The sequence below is a fragment of the Pleurodeles waltl genome, chromosome 4_1 (genome assembly GCF_031143425.1).
Source record: "Pleurodeles waltl isolate 20211129_DDA chromosome 4_1, aPleWal1.hap1.20221129, whole genome shotgun sequence".
Lineage (NCBI taxonomy): Eukaryota > Metazoa > Chordata > Amphibia > Caudata > Salamandridae > Pleurodeles > Pleurodeles waltl.
Window position 1 is genome coordinate 997,530,014 of NC_090442.1, and position 19,985 is coordinate 997,549,998.

Genomic DNA, 19,985 nt, shown 5'->3' on the forward strand with positions numbered 1-19,985 from the left:
AATCTTCTGATAGTTCAGATATTCTGTCCGTACTAAAGGGAGCTGAGTTTCCACCATCATCCAATTCCATCGATGTAGGTGCGCCCCCATCTTTTCCGCTCAAGGCTGCTACAGTCGCCAATGTTCCTCACTGATCCTTTTGGGCTTCAGCATTAGATGAGGTCTGGCCTCTAGGGTCTCGTCTCTGTCACGTCTTTCTCTTCTTTCATGGTCGATCTCCCTGGGAGGGTTCTTGACAGGGGCTGGCGGGCTTCTGCATATCTAGCCAGTCCCACACTTCTTGGGTTGTTTGAAAAAAGTGCACACCCTCCTTGGCCGCCACTCGCAGCCGAGCTGGGAATAGCATGGCATACTGTAGGCCTAATTGACTGAGCTGTTTCTTAGCATCTGTGAATGTTGCACGCTGCTTTGAACGCTTTGTTGAAGTCTGGGAAAATCATTACTTTATGGTTGCCTAATTGGATATCTCCTTTTGCCCTGGCACAGGTCAGTATATGATTGTGTTCCCAGTAGTAGATATGCCTAGCCGCTACAGGGTGTTGCGGTGCTCCCGGCGGTGGTGAGCTGGTAGAGACCCTGTGGGCTCGCTCAACGCATAGAAGGGGGGAGAGGCCCTCTGCAGCCATCTCCTCCTAGAGCCATCTCTCCAGAAAAGTCAGGGCATCCCTTCCCTCCGCACGGTCCGGAAGACCAACTGTATGTATATTGTTCCTCTGCGATCTGTTTTCACTGTCCTCTGCTTAGTGCTCCAGAGTCCATACCTTATTCTCCATCAGTGCCAGTCTGTCCAGTGTTGTAATAACATCCAGGTGGACCTCCGTCAAGGTGCATTCCATTGTGGTGACACTCTCACCTAACCGCCTGTGGTCGTCCTTCAAGAAACTGAGGTCAGCCCCAAACATATCGATCTTGGTTTTGAGAGCTTCTCTAATGGCAATTATGGCTTGGAAGAAGTCCTGAAAGGGAGCTGCCCCGAAGGAACCACCTACTCCTCCGCAGTGGTCCCTCCTTTTGCTAGGGTATCTGCATTAGTATCTCGCTTTCTCATCACCTTTCCCGTTTTCAATTCAGGGTAGCCATCAAGTTTCTGGCAACCAGCGGTGAAGACAGACAGTGAGATCCTCAGATACTATCTTGGCCTGCTTTGTGTGTCAATCAAAATTGGAGCCATTTGTGCTGTGGCAGACTGGCCCTTTGACAAAGGACAGGGAAGAGGTGAAGGGACTTCAAGAAGTCAACACCCACAACAGAAATATCAAAGGACCAGGCACTAAATCACATCAGTATCTTATTTGCCCTATAAAGGCGGGAGCATGAGTCCCAACAGCACACACTATGACCAATTCCCCTGGAGAGGTCATCAAGACTTTTAATTGATGAAACAAAGACTAGGGACCAAGGCGTTCTAGTCGACCTGCTGGTTGAGGGGCCATCCCTCAGGAAGACAAAACCACTTGCCCTGAGCCTGGAGCACCAGCCTTCTGCCTGCCTAACATGACCAACGGATCCTGTGAGGAGGAGGAAAGTTTCTGGAGGGAGCATGGCCCATTAGGCATCCAGTGAAATGTGAAACACCTAGTTCTTTTGGGACCACTGCAAGAGTGCAACCAGTCAGCCTGCTCTTGCAGAAGCTAGGCCTGTCGCAGTAGTGAGAGCTGAGATCAGCAACCCTGGTGTGTCAGGATAGGACCACTGTGAAGCTACATCCACCACCTTTGTGAGAACTTTGATTAGCGATCCCTGTGCGCCAGAAATGGAGCACAGTGAAGCTATGGCCTTTGCCCTTGGAGAGTTAGTCAGCACCCACTGTTCCCCATCCCCATATCCAAGGAGGAGACCACAATGAAGCTAGGGCCGTTGCCCATGTGCACACTGAAGTCGGTGACCCCCATATACCAGAAAGGAAGCCACTTCGAAGCTATGATCACCACCCGTATGTGTTATAGGATAAGCAACATACTGTGTGCTGGGGGAGGGAGACTGTGAACATAAGACTGTATGGAAGCTGAAGTTGCTGACCCTTGTGTGCCAGGAAGGGGCTTCTGTGAAGTCAGGGCCATCACCATGTATCATCATGCCAAGAATGCTGTAAAGAACACTTACCTGATGCCATAGGAGCCAAGAGAGGACATCCAACACTGACACGGGCCGCCTGAAGCCTGAGGAGGCTTAGCATGTCATCAGGAGAAGACCACAAGAGTTTTTGGGCCTTCGGCATCAAGAGGCAGGAGCCCACAAAGAAGCACCCTTGTCCCCCCTGTGCTTGCCAGCTACTTTCAGGTCGGGAAAGACTGCACTAGGCTGTCAAGCCTGCTGGAGCTTGCACGAACGTAGCATGTAGATTGTGGAGATTAGTATGTTGTTTCTATACTTATAAGTATATGGCTGCACATCTTATTGCTGTTACAGTTTGTATGTACAGTGTGTGTGTCTCACTCCTACCCACATTACCCCCCCCCCCCCCCAAACATCCTGGACTGCTTGACCGGCACTACCACGAAGAGTCAAGTACGCCAAGTACTACAAGGGGTAGTACTTGTCCAATTAGTCAGGACCAATAGTTGGTCCACCCCAGGGAAACTTGGCATTCTATCAAGGCAATGCAAGGGATTTGTCCACATTTTCCCACAGAGTTGTCAGTCTATTAGATCATCCTTGGTAACCGAGGGATCCATGTCTCCTGGCACAGCACTCCCTGGTTGAATCTACTCCAAAGTATCCTTGTTATGAAAAAGAAATGATATATGGTGTGTTTCTCTTTATAACTTTGCAGATTTGGTCATTCAGGATTATGTGGGCTAACTTGCCTCTTCACTTGCTATAGTGTTACACAACTTGTCCAAAAAGCACCAGCTGGGTCCTATATGAAATATACTAGCAGCAAACCAAAGTCAAGATCAGATTTGTAGCTGGGCCCTACTCACAGGGCAATCTGGACCCTGTGCCTCTCTTTCTCTGTAGAGTGACAAGTGCAGCGGCTTAGGTTTTAATCCACAGCAAACCCCCCTTAATATTTAGTTTCACTAGTAACATTGAAAAGGATTGGGCAGCCTCGCTAATCCAGTAGTCAGCACGACGGGGCCCTAAAGTATCATCACATGCATTTTGCTGCCTCTGGATGTTACCTGGGACAATTCACAAAAATAGCAGGCCATGTGTATCAACCCCTGAATGTCAACCCCAGAGTGGTGCTCTGAAGGTCCATCAGCTACTCACAAAGGGCCAACAGCAGAGTTGGTCTGATCCCCAGCCTTTGTGCCTCAGACTATTTGAGATGAGTCCCCTCACTTCAGCAAGCATCCTATCTCCTATCTTTCCCTCTTTGTGTGACATTCATCCCTGTCTGCCTTGCTGCTCCCACCAGATGACTGGTATTTGGCTCCATTGTATCATATGCTGGGCTCCGCAAGACAAGGCTGACCCTCCCTACTTCCTCTGTGCAGATGTCTGGTATCTACTGCAGTGGGGCTTTGTGTTCTACTTTGTGGTATCAGGGAGGTACTCAGCTGGCCAGTAGTCCCACAAACGTGCCTGCCATTTTAAATTAGATTGTGGGCAGCAAGTCCCTGACAGTGCTCCCGGGCAAAGACTAGTCTACTGTGCAGTATTTTAAAATAGCTGAGTGGACAGAGTTCTCCGCACTCAAAGTCTAGCATTATATGTGTGTGGATTGCAGGATGGCCACAGATTCAATTTGTTTGGTGGTCAGCAGCATGCTAAAGCTCCTAGCGTGCCACCATCTTGACTGGAAGTCACTGAACTGCTTAATGACTATTAACTAGGCAGGTTTTTCTGCGACCCCTGAGATTCCCTAGTAACTCCGGTCATGTTTAGTTTCATGTAACAATGACCTATACATTGCAATAGATCTATTTATTTACCGAACCTTGGGCCAGATGTACCAAAGGATTTTACCCATTCTGTGTCTATGGGGAAAAAGCTTTCGTACATATGGCCCCTTATTCCCTAACAGAATGACCATCCTGTAATGGGTACAGACTGGGTTAATGTTTTAAGCCTCTTAAAAATGTGTTGAGAGTGAACAAGTCAGATAGATTTGTATGAGGGACGATATCTGAATACACAGACCTTGCAACATTCGCATAACTACTCCTTGTTCCAATTCAGATTTTCAGTATGGAATCCTTAATGAGTATGGTGACATCTGCTTGGCTTTGATTATGTGCCTGCACTTAAAATTCTATACAAGCACCATCTGACCTGGAAGTTAAACTGGATCAGGGTGGAGTCGCATCTCCGTGTTGTAGGTGTTGTCATGTCAGTCGCATTCTCGCTGTTTACTTGTCACAGGATCTGTGGTTTTAGCAACGCTTCTTGTTGTTGACCATTAGAAAGCCATTATTTACCTTCAAAGTAAGCATGTAATAAGTAATCCCATCAACGAACTGACATTGCAAGGAAAGTGTTGGAAGCACTGTTGTCTTCGTTTTCTGCAGTAGGCGACCATAGTTTAGCTAGTGATGATATGCACTTTTGCCATTTCATTAATGCCATTTTCATTTGTTTTAAACAAGTAATTGCGGCTTCTCTTCACAAGAACGCAATTTTTTTCTGCTGCCTCTTGGCTAAATATCTGTATGTTGCTTGTTTATGTAATAGACCAAAAGGAGCGGAAATAATTTTGTTAGTCTGTATTTGATATATGTTACTGTATATTTTTAACTTTCTTTAGGTCATCTGAAAGTACTGCAGTCCATAAAGGCAAAGGTTCTGCGTGTTAAGCTTGACCCTTAAAGCATGAACAGAACACTTGCATTTCATCTAGGTGGGCATCCACAGTTTGTTTCTAGATTTCTTCACCTCCAATGTTTTGGTCAGTTCTTCTCTCGTTGTGCACCACATACAATTTTTTGGGATTCCTGAGAAGTGTCTTCAGAACAGGCAATCAGTTTTGTGATCTGATCTTTTGAATCCAGGTAGTAATCTTCCTAGAGGCTGCAGCGCCAGCTGAGGCATGTGGGAGACTGTCACATACGCTTCTTTGGTGTGACTGATTACAGTGCACTATAGTATTTTTATCTTTTGTACACTGTAGCGATGATATGGCATTCGTGGGATTCAGTCCACAGCTCTAGGAAGGTGATACCTGTACGAGTGCTAGTCATGGTGAATATGATATGTTGTCAGTCCATTTATGGAAATTATCCAGATCTTCAGCTGTACCTTCCAAAATTTACAGGGCCACATTTTAATGATGGGCAGTAATGAATTCTTATGGTAAACCCATTTATGTTCGTACTCAGTCATAAAAACATTTTCCAGCTCTGATGCAAACTCTACAGGCTTCGGTTCTAGCTGAAATGGTTCTAGCTGAAACGTGATGGTCGAATAAAGGCTTCATTTGATATTCTTGTGAGCAAGAAATTTCCAAGCTTTTTTTTTTTAACTTTAGCACTGGGGTCCATTTATTGTGGGAATTTAGGTTGTGACTATATCATTTTGATTTTCATACCTACTTGTTTTACGAGGCTCATCAAATTAAATTTAACACCAATAACTGTGCAATGAAGCTTGGATGACCCTATGTTTCAGGCCCCCACATGCTAGAAAAAAAGTGAGTCTATCTATTCTTGATCTTACATTAGCCTCGATTACAGAAATAGATACCCTGTATGAAAGGTGGAATCTCTCCGCGTAAGAGTGGTAATGGAGGATGTGTTTATTTTGCATCCACTTCCAGCACCTATTTCCTAACTCCACTGAGCCCTCCGTTAGTTTCCTTGTCCTATTTGTTTGTCGAGGTACTTCAGTAGCTCCCAAACACCATCTCACCTATACTCAGTAATACAAACCACAATGAGATCTGGACTCCTCTAATGTTTACCCTGTTCTCTAAGCCGTTTTAAATCCTATACAACTTGGAATCATACTGTCCTTTAACCTTCCTGAGTGCACATTAAAAAATGATACTCTGTCATGTGTCAGCAGAATACATTAGAAACGACAGCGCTGGTGCTGTTTTATCCTGGAACGAAAAATGTTAGGTACCACGCCTGTTTTAATTTTACTAGTGTATATTATAAATACCCAGACAAAGCCGAAGCTAAAAATCAAGTGGACCCTGAGAGGAGAAGGTAAATTTCCAGGGTTAGTTGAATTTATCTACTGCAGGTTTAGGCGTAGCTTGGAATAATCCTTGGTTTTCTGAAAAGACTTCAGGTATTATTATATCATATGCACATGCTTGTATATTGGAGAATGCCTGCTCTCAAAAATGAAGTAATGCTGAGGGCATACTAAACAGTGATGTCATCTTCCAACATTGGATGATGTTTATCAAATCATTTGTGCAGGTTCGGCCATAATCAAGTCTAATTACTCCACTAAGCTTCCAGTCTAGGGACTAACAGATAGCAAGCACTCAGTGCCGCTGACCTGTTTGCATTCATGTGTAACTTTGCTCTAACAGCAATTATTTTCACCGTATGTTGGCGTTTGATAATTTCTCCGCTTGCAAGAATTGTGTAACTAAAACTTAGTCCAAACAACGAAATAGGAAAATCACTTGAATTCATGTGAGCAAATGCAATTTCTGGAAATAGCAATAATTCTGGAAAAAATCTAGTAGAATTTTCAGGAAATTGATACAAAAGCAGCTAGGAATTTTCTCAGTCTGCTGTTGAGACTACCCTGATTTTGATCTTGATAGCTAATATAAGATTCTAAAGGTTTTTAAGCTTTGAAAACTCCTCCATTGCTCAGTGTTTCTGCTACTTGGGCTGTTTAATAAAAAGGAAGGTGCCCAACAGTGCTGTTTAATACCATTGTCATTAACATGGGCACAGAGAAAGTAACATAAACTGGAGAACATAGATGGAGGAGCCTGCATGTAAACTACGTTTTAGCAGAACAAACCTCTTTAGTGAAGTCTGATTAGTTAGAATTATCAGATAGCCAGTTGAATTTACATCAGTCGATAAAGGCCTACCACTGCCTTGTTTCCCTTTGTTAATTCTCTGTGAGTTTAATGATGCTTGTTAAACTGAGGAACAGGATGGTTTAAATAGTATGCATTTTAACCCTGCTATTGTCTATGTTTTCTTCTCTAATAATCTGCATTGTCAAACATTCTGCTCAAGTGGTCTTGTAGTTAAATACACGGTTTCTGTTCTGTATCCTAGGATCCGAGCAAAGATTGTGGATCCATACAACAAAATAGTGTCTCGCACAGCACAACTAGCAAGGCTGCAGGTAGGCAATTCACAATTTTTATAATTCTTTTAGTAATTTATTTGTATATTTTGACTTAAAATGTTTCTAGTACCAGCACTTGCCTGTATTCATATAAGGTGACCCCAGTATTAGCTAACTCAATTAAGGGTTCTATACATTGCAATGTATCTCAACTACCAATAATAGAATCATTTACTGGTCCACATACAGTACATAAAGTTTTATATTTATATATATGTATATATATATATATATCAAGATGGTTCCTTTTCTTCTTAATTACGGAATCTTGATAGAGCATTTCAGGGAGAAGGTGGTATCTTCCTATTAGCTCACAGTAGAGCTGTTTGGATAGTGACACTGGCTTCTGCAATGAAGATGCTCTGAAGTATAACATTTTTGTGTCAGAACTGATTGATGGGATATTGAAGATCTATCTCGGAAGGAAAAAAAAATGAGCCCATCAGTAGCATCACCCATTCCCAGGAGTCGCACTACGTGTCAATGTAGTCTCAGCTTCCTTCAACGCCCGTCCTCACTGTTTAGAGTTAATGTGCAGCGTCACCCCAGAGGCTGGTATTTGTTTCATTTTAAAGGAAAGTGGTTGGTGAATGTACATAGATTGTGGCAAAGTGAATGAGAGAATAGGTGGAGGCAGTGTAGCTTTAAAATGTGGGAGTGAGGGCATACCCTAACCTTTGAATGTTCTGTTATTTTAAGTTTTATGTTCTAACGACTGTCAATGTATCATTCAAACATAACTCACCTTAAACCTTTGGTTAAAAGACTGGTGGGTGTGTGGGGGGGTTCTCAGATGGTGTGGAAATTGATGGTGTGCATATGTATCTGTGATATTGATTGTGTGGTTCTCTGATGTGTGTGGGCTTCTGATTGTATGGTGGCATTTGTTGTTGATTATTTATTGGTATATGACAGTCTGTCTGGTCTTTTGATGGTGATTGCAAGAATGTATGTTTTTTTTTTTTTTTTTTTTTTTGTATCTTCCACCTTGCCCAAGCAAAGTGTTAAATTTTCCCCTTCTTTCCATCACCTTGCCTTTCCTAAAGTGTGGGGGTGAATTGTTCCCTTGTCTTATCCAAAGATAATAGTTTTTTCCAGGCCACAGTGATCTGTACTGCTCCTCCTGTCTGTTCGACAGCAGTTTGTGGGATACAAAGATACAAGGAAACTCACAACTGTACCACTTTACTTATGCAAACAGATGTAGGGGTAGGTTTGCCCTGACAGCACACTACTCTCTCACGAGTTTGAAACCCGGATCTAATCCTATAGTCTAGTCTTTACTAGTCCGAATGAGACGGCCACACCATTTTTGTTTCCTGAACTGGTATCGGCACACACGACTCGCCAGCTTCTTTGAACACAGAGATTTATTCTGCGTTTGGTTCACCGCCTGGTAGTGGTTGAGGTTGCGCATCAGAGAGGGAGACTCTGCCCCAGTGGACAGGGATTCAGATTCAGCCTCACCTGCACAGACGGCCCACACTCTGCCTTAAGTAAGTGGAATTGAGCGGTTACACCCGTTGTTCAAAACTTTGTTTTGTAGTTGGTTAATGTGGCAATAGTGTCTGGTGCCTTAATTGGTCCGCTGTTGTTTTTCCCGACATAGGAACACTGAGCGTGCAGGTGATGAGAGCCGGAGGTTCTCTCACTTCGAGGGCATTAGGAGTTCTCACCTAACTGTCTGGTTATTACAACATACGGAAGGTATTTGCATGTGTACTTATAACACAGCTGGCCTGTCTCACGCAGGGAGGTACTTTAGGGCCTTCACCTGGGGTAGTATTTTCTCACCTCGAAGTCAAGGCTGCCATCCGTTTTCCTACTAACCTTCCACCAGGGGCTCTGCATTGGGGCTTTATGCAAGAGGGGCTGGACACTGCGAACTTGGTCACTATGTGTCACTGCAAATTTGTATATTTATATACTTCTATATAATATACCAGAAGCATGAGAAATGTTCCTTTTAATTATTTCATCCTTTCACCACAATCATTATGCTGCATGTAAATATGAACATAGGGTGATTCCATAATGTTTAGACCCTTAATGAGATTAGATTTCTGTTGTGCGTTTGTCTTTAAAGAAACAAATACAGATTCCTTATATAGTTCTGAAGAGGCCAGAAATAAGAAAGCCGAAAAGCGTCAATTCTTTTTCTTTCACAAGGAGTGCTCGACAAACTATGAAAGTAGAACATTAAAAGAAGACCATCACCCTGAAGTCGATAACTCAAAGGGAGAGTACTGGATAAAAGGTAATTGGTCTAACTATAATGGACTACTTTAACGACGGACCATAGAAGATGGATGATTGACCCAGTGGTTGTCACTCATTAATTAAATAAATATACATAAGGACAGTGTACAGTGGATTGTATATTATACATCAGAGATTTTTATTTTCCACAACATGGAAAGTAGAAATTCACTCAGAAAACCTACTTATTGTGGTGGTGTTCAGCTGTATCAGAAAAAAATTGCCAAGTAGGTTTTGAATGGTTACCCCCAGGTAAGATTCACATCATTATCTATGTGTGGAGGAGAGGGGGGATCGAGCCCAAGCCATTCTCCCACTTCAGCATGCGAACTCACCAGCAACTCACCATGGGTATCTGTAATGGTGTCCGCGACTATTGTCAGCACGTGTCAGAGAGCTGAGATCTTACTGCTGGCAAAATGGTGTCACGATTGCGTCTCAGTGACCCCCCCCCCAACCCCCAGTCAGCGTGTCCTCACTGCTCGAATTGCATGCCTGCAGCGATGTTTTGATTACTCAGGAGCTCCTACTGCCTCAATCTTTTTTTATAGTGAATGCAGCAGATCCCCGGTGGCTTAGCTCCACTTGGCCATGTTGCCTGGCCACGCCCCCCTTTCATCATTTAGATAGCAGGCATCCTTCCGAGCTCATTATATTTACAAAACTTGCAGGTTTGACGAGGCTACAGCAAAAATGGAACTAACATGTATGACACCACTGCAAAAGACAGTGAGTGAGAAAAGACCTTGAACACTCATTGGTTTGAATGAAAGAATGGGTTCCTTTGCCAATCAACTTTAGCTTTTTGAAAACGTTGTGAGTACAGAATTGTGACTTCTGAGAAGTTTACCATATTTTGGAAAAAAAGGGAAGAATGATCAGGCATGCTTACAGTTGAGCGTCCATCCACAAGAACTCAGGAAGGACTCTCCATATATTTAACCAGTAGGTCTCATGAGCTGATGGATGTAGGGCCTGGTGGCATGGCAGAGTTTGCCAGGTTGGATATGTTTGTACTTGAGCCCACTTTTGTACAAGTAATGAGTCACAAAAGGATAGAATAAGGAAAAATATAGGAAACAAGAAATGAGAGAATGATGGAAAGGTTTTAGATTTTTTTTTAATTAACTTTAAGATGGACTGACTCTGCAATAAAACTTTAGTTTGCATCCTTTAAAGAGAACTTTGTGAATCGTAGAAGGACCAGTGGAGAGGTGTGGGATGACAAAAAGCATAAGAGTACCACAAAAAGCAAGACTGAGCCAAAAATAGAAGCCTTATGGTTCCTTAAACATGTGGAAAAAGTAAAAAGAAAAAGAAAAAAAATTCTTACCTGAATGGGAAAAGAAAATTGCGAATCTGGGTGCGGTTGTGCTTTTCAACCACAGAAACATGACTTTCAGTACATGTCTCTGCACAGGGCACCACCCGTCACTTATAATCTAAACAGGTAATGCCATAACTTCAATACGTTATATTTTTGCAGTCCCCCTCCCTTACCGGCCCATTGTCAGATAGTGTTAATACACATGAACTTGGACAGATCACCATGGTGGCAGGCTGCAATAGGGTAACACCATCACTTGCCTTAGAGGTAGGATGAGACAGTGGATCCAGGACAGTAGTAGGGAATGAACTTTCTTCTGTCTACCTGTCTGCTCCTCTCTTTTGATAAGCTTGGCAATGAAAACATTTGTCAGTGAAGCTGTTGTGGCTTCAAAATGGCCCACACCGAAGGTTTTGAGTTGTGTGACAACCTGATACTGGTCAGGGGATCAGCCTTCTTGTTCACTCTCAAGTTGTCCTCTACAGCATGTGTCTCTTGGACCACAAGAGTGGTGGCTGGTCTGACAGGAGGTACAAATGATAGGTGAGGCTCCCTTTTAGCAGGCTGACCAGCAGTTGTGTAGGGGGTAGGAGGTACCACAGATCCTCGAGCAACTCTGCGGGCATTTAACATTGGAGGAACTGCTACAAAACAAAGACCTGGAAAATAACACTTATTAATGTCTAAAATTAGCTTTAAAATTATTATGAAAGCACATTTGTAAGAAACATGCTAGTAGGTTTGGTGACCCCAGCAACAATAAAATGAAAATTGAAAAGCTAAAATAATGAATATGAAATAAAGGTCAATGAGAACACTGGTGACAAACCCCTCAGTGCACCCTAAATAGAAAGACAATGTAAAACTTGATGCAGGGGCACAGGAGACAGATGAAAACACAGTGCTGAACAAATTATGTTTAAGGACAATAAAGTGCAGTGTTACCACTTTGTAAACGTTTGCTTGGTATAAAGTATCACAAAATTAACATTAACAAAGGATAGAGCCACTTAGTCTTGGCATCTTAACTGTTTAAACAGTTGCAGCACCCTTTCTTTGATTTTTGGATATTTCCAATCTCTTCATCTGAAAGTGTAATCACTCCTCCAACTCTTGAAACATTCTTTCTGGGGATTCTAACTCTTGTTCAATTACTTGTTGGCCCCATATCATAATTTGTTGCAGTGTCCTCTATCTTAAATAATCCCATACTACCAGTGCACCAGATGCTGTACATTTATATTCTTCAAGATAATACAGCTACTGGTTTCTTATCATGCCTCTAAACACTGGGTTATGTTACAGATAATAAGAATAGGAGTCATGTAATGGAAATATTCTGTGGTGTTTAGGTTGCACACCCTCCACAAGTTAACCAGTTTGCAGCTAGCTAACCAACAGTTTCTTCAAACTGCTTGATGCCAGTTTACCAGTTAAGGTGCACCATTGTCTCAGAGGGCACGGTTCAAATACTATTGAAGTTTTAGCTGGAAATAGAAACTTGCAGGTTAGAGAAGAAGTGTAGATGTTACTATACATCTAAGTCCAAACAATAGTATTTTGTGCACCTAGTTGTTACAAGCAACACATTTGGCAAGATATACAGAACAGCTATATGTAAGTTATTGCCCATGCCCCCAGTCTTGCAGAAGAACTCTTCGAAATGATGGAGGGTCTTGGGTCCCCTCTGTCTTGGTAAGCCATTTTGAGGACACCTGCAATGACCCAGTTAACGTTTCTTTTCTCAAGATAGACCAAATTAGACTTTGGATCAAACAAGGTGTTATTCCCTTCCCTAGCATAGCTGTTCCAGCCATCTTGAGCTATGATAAACTGACCCATTTCAAGAAAACCTCCCTAGCAGATGTGATGGAGACCATCGCTAGCTCACACAGCCATCTGGCTACTCTTCCAATATCTGCCTGGCTAGAATAATGCAACATTCGTGCCCTTCCCTGACCCTGTATCTTTTATTCTTGTTCAACCATCTCTTCTTTGGAATTCTTCATTGTTCAAACTCCTGGGGGAAAAAACTCCCTCACAGCAGATTACCTCAGTCATTTTCATCTAATCTTGCTGCTGCTGTTGTTTCTTCAAAATATTGGAAAAAATGTTTTTTGCCCAGCTGCAAGCTCCTATTGAGGCTAATATTCAGCACTCCGTTCAGGAAGGTTTTAGGTCTGGCCGAAGCTAGTGGTGGCCTCTGTGTTGGGTATCTTTTGCAGTCTGAGGTGAGAAATTCCTTTGCCTGTTCCTATTTATGCTCATAGAATGGCAAACCTTCTTCAGAGAAGCTTTCCCCAGTGGAAGAGTGACGCTTTGTCCTTTTGTGCCAGAACAGCATAATATGAACATATAAAATGGATTCTTCTGATTCTGACAGGAAAAGGAATCTCCACATTCATTAATGTCTAATGCCTTCAAATGGTAACCTCTTATGAAACTGATTTTGGGGTTTTCGACAAGGTTGTTTCCTGTAGTTCCAGTACAGTGGACTCTTATCTCATGGATCTGTCCATTGCTGCATGGATTAGTCCTGTTCTGAAATCTATGCATATAAACCTATGCTCTAACTACACAACATCTGGTGGCCAGATTTTTGTGGCCTTTTATAACAGTTCTCTGTAATGTGTTGTGCTTACTGTGACTGCAGTTAAAAGAAAATGATCTGGTTTCTTGGCAGTCATAATTTATTTTAGATTATTGTTTCAAGTCTTAAAGATAAGGTGTGGGAATGGCAGGCAAACAAACGTAATAGAACATCTGCCTAGCACACGAACAATGTGATCCAGCTTTAGTTATGCCTGCTTATAACCCTAATACATTGGAAAAGATGGACCAGTGTGTTCATTTTCTAATTCCTGGTGATGCAGAATTATTCCTCTTCTGGATCTCAGAAAGCAAAGATGAGACTTTGCAACCTTTCCATAACAAAGCAGTTACAGGTGTAATGAATTATATAATTTTCAGTGAATGACATTTTGGAGAAGACCAAAGTAGGTGTTATTACTTTTTTAAAGTTTTTGAGTGCAATAATTAGAACATATCAAATAGAGGATTCCTCTTGGCATCCCAAGGCTGTTATGCTTTCAAGACTTGTCAGATATCTCAGATAAAGCAACGGGTACCAAACAAGAAGCACATGTCTCATTCTAGACCTAAATCAATTAATTATTCAACTGGTGCAAATCACAATTCTTCCGAGAACTTAGGGTGACCCCCCCCCTCTTTGCATTTCGAAAGCTTTCAGAAATGAAGAGTTCCGCTCCAGGGCTTCTTTAAGAAACTGAATAGATTGTTTTACTCAAGGAAATTGAGCTTCTTCTGCTGAAAAATGAAAAATCTGATGTTTACTTCAGGAACTTCACAGTGCCCAAGAAGACTCTGAGCATCAATCTGATATTAAATATTTATAGCTTGAATCACTTTTTTTTAGTGTACTCCTTCCACATGATTATGGTAGCTAGGATCCATGCAAATTAGGAATAACCTATTGATGTTAAAGACGTGTGCTTCCTTATTCTACTCAAGAAAGAGCATTATTGTTTCCAGAGACTTAGCCAGAAAGCAACATTTAGAGCCCAGAATACTAGCTCCAGAGATTTTCAATGGTAGTAGCGTATATTTATCTTCAAGGGTATACATTTGTTCCCATATTTAAATGACAGATGAATCAACACTCAGCCACCAATTGCTTGTCAAGAGCACCTTTGTCTAGTTTACAGCATTCCATACGATATGAGATTTTTTACATCAGCTTGACGTCGGCTCATCTGCTGTCACGTCGCAAGAACTTGATTCATAGGACTTCTTATGCACTCTGAATTCGACTTCCAGTGAGCATTATCTTTCTGAATCAGGTAGTGGAGCACTTTTAAAACTTTTGTGGGGTGGCTTGTGAGACTACAGGGTCCGATGACTATGTGATACTCTTCTAATTCATCACACTGTTCTGAAACTCAAAAGTTCTCTGAACTCTAGTTATTATTTATAGTCCTTTTTTATGCCTTGCTATATGTTTCGAAACTGCAGCTCCTTTTGCAGAGAACCTTCCCTAATCCTATTGAACTTGAAACCATAAATACTGAATACATCTTTAAAGGATATTTAGGGATACTAGAAATGTGTATAATGAAACAAAGAACACAAATAAAACGTTGTCATTATGTGTGCCATTTGAAACGATTGAACCAGGAAGCCGTATAAAAGTGGTTGACTAACATTTTCCCTGTGAGTCTTGGAGAAGATTTAAAACCTCTTAACATTTTTACTTGTTTAAATGATTTCATCTAAATTTGGCCCTGCAAGTGTTATGGTAGGTTTGTGTAAAGTTCATGTTAGAAGTGTAGTCTCTAGTTGGCAATGGTTTGCACCCTGTCCAAATAGAGACCCTCACTCTAGTCAGGGTAAGGAAGCCACACAGCTAAGATAACCCTGCTCACTCCCTTAGTAACTTGGCATGAACAGTTAGGCTTATCTCAGAGGCAGTGTGTAAAGTATTTATACATACACATAGTAACACAGTGAAAACACTACAGAAGTACTCCACACCACTTTAGAACAATAACCAACATTTATCCGAGTAAAAAAAGACCAAAATGACAAACATCCAACATGCACAAGTATGTTGCACTTTTTAAAGGTTTCAGTGAGTTTTAGTCCATAGGAATCAACAGTTGTACATTTGTAGCACAAAGTACCTGAGATGTGTCAAAAACAAAGCAAATGCGGGTCGCAGAGGATGTGAGGCGCTGAAAAGCAAAGCAATGCGTCGGCTCCTTATTGCGCGGGGGAAGCGATGCGTTGATTCTTTTCTCGCACGGAAGGCGATGAGTTGATTTCTGGACATGCAGCCTTGGTTCCTTACTGTTGCATGGGGTCGATGCGTAATTGACGCTCTGAGGATGAGCCGTGGAAATTCAAGTGCGCAGGTGTTGATTGAGCTGTGGGGAAACAGGCGCTGCGTTCATTCTCCAGCTGCGGGATAGGCAGTGTGTCAATTTTTCTGCTGTGGTGCGTCGGTGTGTGGATTTTCTCTTTAAGGTCTCCAGCTTAGACTTCAAGGGCCCAGGGACTAGAGTTGGCACCACTTGGCAAATCAGGACTCTCAGGAGAAGAGCCCAGGCACTGGCAAGTGAAGTCTTTGATGTCCCTGAGACTTCTTAACAAGAGGCAATTTCCGTCCTACCCTTGGAGAAACTTGGAAAGCAGGATGTAGAAGGGAAATTCCATTCCTTTCATTCCCAGCAGCAGGCCAGCACAGCAAAGCAACAGGCAGAGTGGCAGTCCCTCCTACAGCCTCTAGTTCGTCTTCCTGGCAGAATGTCCTCCGTCCAGAAGGATTCTAAAGTTGTGGTCTCAGAGGTCCAGTACTTGTCCCCATTTCTGTCTTTGAAATAGGCAAAAATCTTTGTAGTGCACAAGACCCTGCCTTTCCTGCCCTGGCCCCAGACACACTCCAAAGGGCATGGAGAATGCTTTGTGTAAGAACAGGCACAGCCCTATTCAGATGCAAGTGTCAGCCCTACCACCACTCTAGCCCAGGAAGACCCATCAGGATATGCAGGGCACACCTCCGCTCCCTTTGTGTGACTGTCTAGAGTAAATTCACAAACAGCCCAACTGTCATCCTGACCAGACATGTATTCCACAGATAGGCTGAGACACAGAATGGTTAAGCAAGAAAAAGCCCACTTTCTAAAGGTGGCATTTTCAAACTTACAATTTAAAAAAACAACTTCACCAAAAGATGTATTTTTAAGTTGTGAGTTCAGAGACCTTAAACTCCATATCTCTATCTGCTCCCAATGGAAAATTACAATTGAAAGATATTTCAAAGCAATCACCATGTTAACCTATGGAAGAGATAGGCCCACCTTAGGGGTGACTTTCATATAAGAAAAGAGAAGGTTTGGGTACGCTTGCCAGGTCAAAATGGCAATTTAAAACTGCACACAGATACTGCAGTGGAAGGTCTGAGACATGTTTACAGGGCTACTCATTTGGGGTGGCACAATCAGAGTTGCAGGCTCACTAGTGGCATGTGATTTACAGGTCCGGGGTACACAGTGTGCACTATACAAGGGACTTACTAGAAAATCAGATATGCCAGTCGTGGCTAAACCAATCACCAATACAATTTAGACACAGAGCACTTGAGCTCTAGCACTGGTCAGCAGTGGTAGAGTGCCGAGAGTCCCAAAGCCAGTAAAACAGGGCAGAGACATATGAGGTATAAGCCATAAAGTTTGGGGACAACCCTGCAAAAAGGGGCCAGGACCAACAGTTCACAACCTGAATGACGTTGCTTGCCACTTTTTGATGGTGTTCCTTGTCTTATTCCTCTTTGCCTTACGCATGTGTAATCTAAGCCTGTAGCCTTCTGCAATATACTGTTACTTGGAATGATCCCTTCTTGGTATAGATCTCCTCCACCTGGAGAATTTGCAAGCTTAAAGCACATTCTTTTGAAGAGCCCAGTTATGTTCCACAAGGACAAAGGTTGTCCTTCGAGGTATTCCTTCTGTCACTCTGGAGTTGTTAACTTGGTTCCATCAAATAATTAGCCTAGCCCAAATTTTCTGAAGGCGTAACTAACTTATAAATTAGTGAAATCAATAACTAACTTCATCATCACCAACAAAAAAAATCTTTATTTCAGCTGTACAGGCCATAAAAGTCCAATTATATTGCTACAAATAGCACAGACAAAGAGTATTGTTTAAAAAGTCTTCACATACAATTTAAGTACACAATAATAAATACAAATGAGTACATCAAAATGTCCTAAGATAAAAAAAAAATATCCTCCTAAAACATTATCAATAAAATTTTAAAAGTAGTTAAAGGTCAGGAATACAGCACTATGTATCTAAAAACAAATTAAATCTAAAATGTCATACACAATACAGAACACAAAAGTGCAGGTGCAGTCAGCAGGATTCCCTCCAGAAACAGTTCATTTGCCCAGGACTTTCCCGGCCTTCACAACAGAAGAAATACAATGATACACTGTTTCACATACAAGATCTGTTTGCAGTAGCTGTAGGTAAATCAGTGTTTCCTTGCACTGCCCAATATTTAAGGTCTTCAGGAGTGGAATTAATATACTCCCTTCTCTGAACATGAAATCATCTGCAGAATAAAAACATATGTAATTGTGATTGTGGCAAATGAGAATCACACAGACATAATGTTAAACCTTTAGAAGAATACACGTTCAACAGGTGAGCCACCCAAAAATGAGCCAGACCTAATGGGAACCTAACTAAATGAAACCTATGATTCCGTGGCACCCTTAATAGGTTCGGCTCGGCTTTAGGCGCTGGGAAAAGAGGATGATAAGCCGCCACCATTCCCTTGTGACAATTATTATTCCACCTTACTTCCCTAACCAGCTAGCAAATTCACTCTTAATGATTGAGCTGTCCAATTTATTGAGGGACCCTGGATTCGTAAATAGCTCAGTTCTATTAATGTGCTAAGGTTTTCCTTTACAAACATACACCATTTGCATTTGCGGGTCCCATCAAGATTTAAACTACCTAAAATCAAGGACTGAGTCCACACTGAGAGCCACAATGCTACTGGGTTCAGGCTTACTATGTTCTTTAAAAAAGGTAGCCCTAATTCCTTATGAACAATATTGGCAGGTATACCACCGGCAAGTGAAAGCAATCTTGTAAAGAACTTGATCTCACTTACCTGAAGTGGGGACATATCAATATACCACCAGACACTTGCACGATATGTAGCAATAGAGATTGGCCTAGCTTTATAAATAGTAATAATCACCTTAAGTGGCATGGATCCAATTCTAGAGGCAAACCTACATATGGATGCCACTTCCGGGTCATACTGTGTGGTCGTAACCGATTTGAGGTGACCTCACTTACTTCTTTTGTCAAAAGGCACCCCCAAGTAGGAAACAGTAGCAACACATTAAAAATGAGTGTCCCCAATATGAGGGGCAATTCTGCCTTTTAGGAAGGCCACTAACCATCATATAGGACTTAGCCTTATTAGTGGAAAGGCCCAAGGAAAACATAAATTCAACAAAATTGTCTATCAGTTTCTGAAGACCCCTGCCTGTTTGTGCCATAAGGACACAATCATTAGCATAAAGAAGAACAGGTTGATGACGTGTCCCTATCTTTGGAGGATCCGCCTCAACCATCACAAGAACATCCTTCAAATCATTAATATTAAAACCAAACAAAAAGAAGCCAGGACACACACCTGCCTACCCCCTTCCCAAGCTTAATAAAAGTGGTACATTCCCCGTTGGGCCCATATCTCATGCTGGCTTCAACATCATAATGCAATTGTGCCAAAAGATGGACTACTTTGGTATTAGCCCCTCGGTTGATCAGCATCTCCCACAGCCTACCTCGGGCAACATTATCAAAAGCTGCGCTAAGATCCCTAAACGCTAGGTAGGGACAACCCTTCTTAGTACCTATATACTTCTCTATCAACAAGTGAAGATGCAAACATTGATCTTGAATGCCCAGCCCACGCCTGAACCCATATTGGGCTCATGACAAAATACAATTTTCAATCGCCCAGCTTTCCAGATGATCCAGAAGAATTCTGCCCAGGACTTTAGCGGTGACATCAATCAACAATAGGGGGAAATAACAGTGCGAGTCACTTCGGTCACCTTTTTTAAATATCTGGGCAATAGTTACACTTGACCAAGCTGAAGGAGAGGTAGTGCTGATGGCACTTCTAAATACACTCACCAAAATTGGCGCTCATAGTTCCAGGTTACCCTTAAAGAGATCCACAGGGACCCCGTCAGGGCCTTTATCTTTATTCAAAGGAGATCTATTGATGGCCGCAATTAGATTCTCAAGTTCAATAACTAGCTCATCACTCACTTCAAAACTAGATGCTTTACATTGGCATCTAGAGGGTTCAATCCTATTACACTCAAAAACCTTCATAAGGTGGTCTATCCAGAGGTACTCAGAAATAGAGACCTTTGTCCCATCCTTGGAATTGGGAGCAAAAAATGGAGAATTGACCACCTTCCAAAACTGGGGTGAATCTTTTACCATATGAGCATGAGCCAGCTTCTCCCACGCCTTTGCTCTAATCTAATTTTTCCTTAACTTGGTAACTTCTTTAGACGCTGACCTACAATTCCTTACTTCTGCTTGAATCCCAGGATTCCTTTTCA

At 42.2% G+C, this 19,985-nt stretch overlaps 1 protein-coding gene across 1 annotated transcript in view; it reads left to right on the forward strand.

Moving 5' to 3' along the window:
- COG5 (component of oligomeric golgi complex 5) overlaps window positions 1-19,985 on the forward strand; it is a 1,306,288-nt gene that overhangs the window by 127,182 nt on the left and 1,159,121 nt on the right. The window contains exon 6 of the mRNA XM_069229832.1: window positions 7,143-7,212. Within this exon, the coding sequence (XP_069085933.1) occupies window positions 7,143-7,212 (70 nt within the window). The remainder of the gene's footprint in view (window positions 1-7,142; window positions 7,213-19,985) is intronic.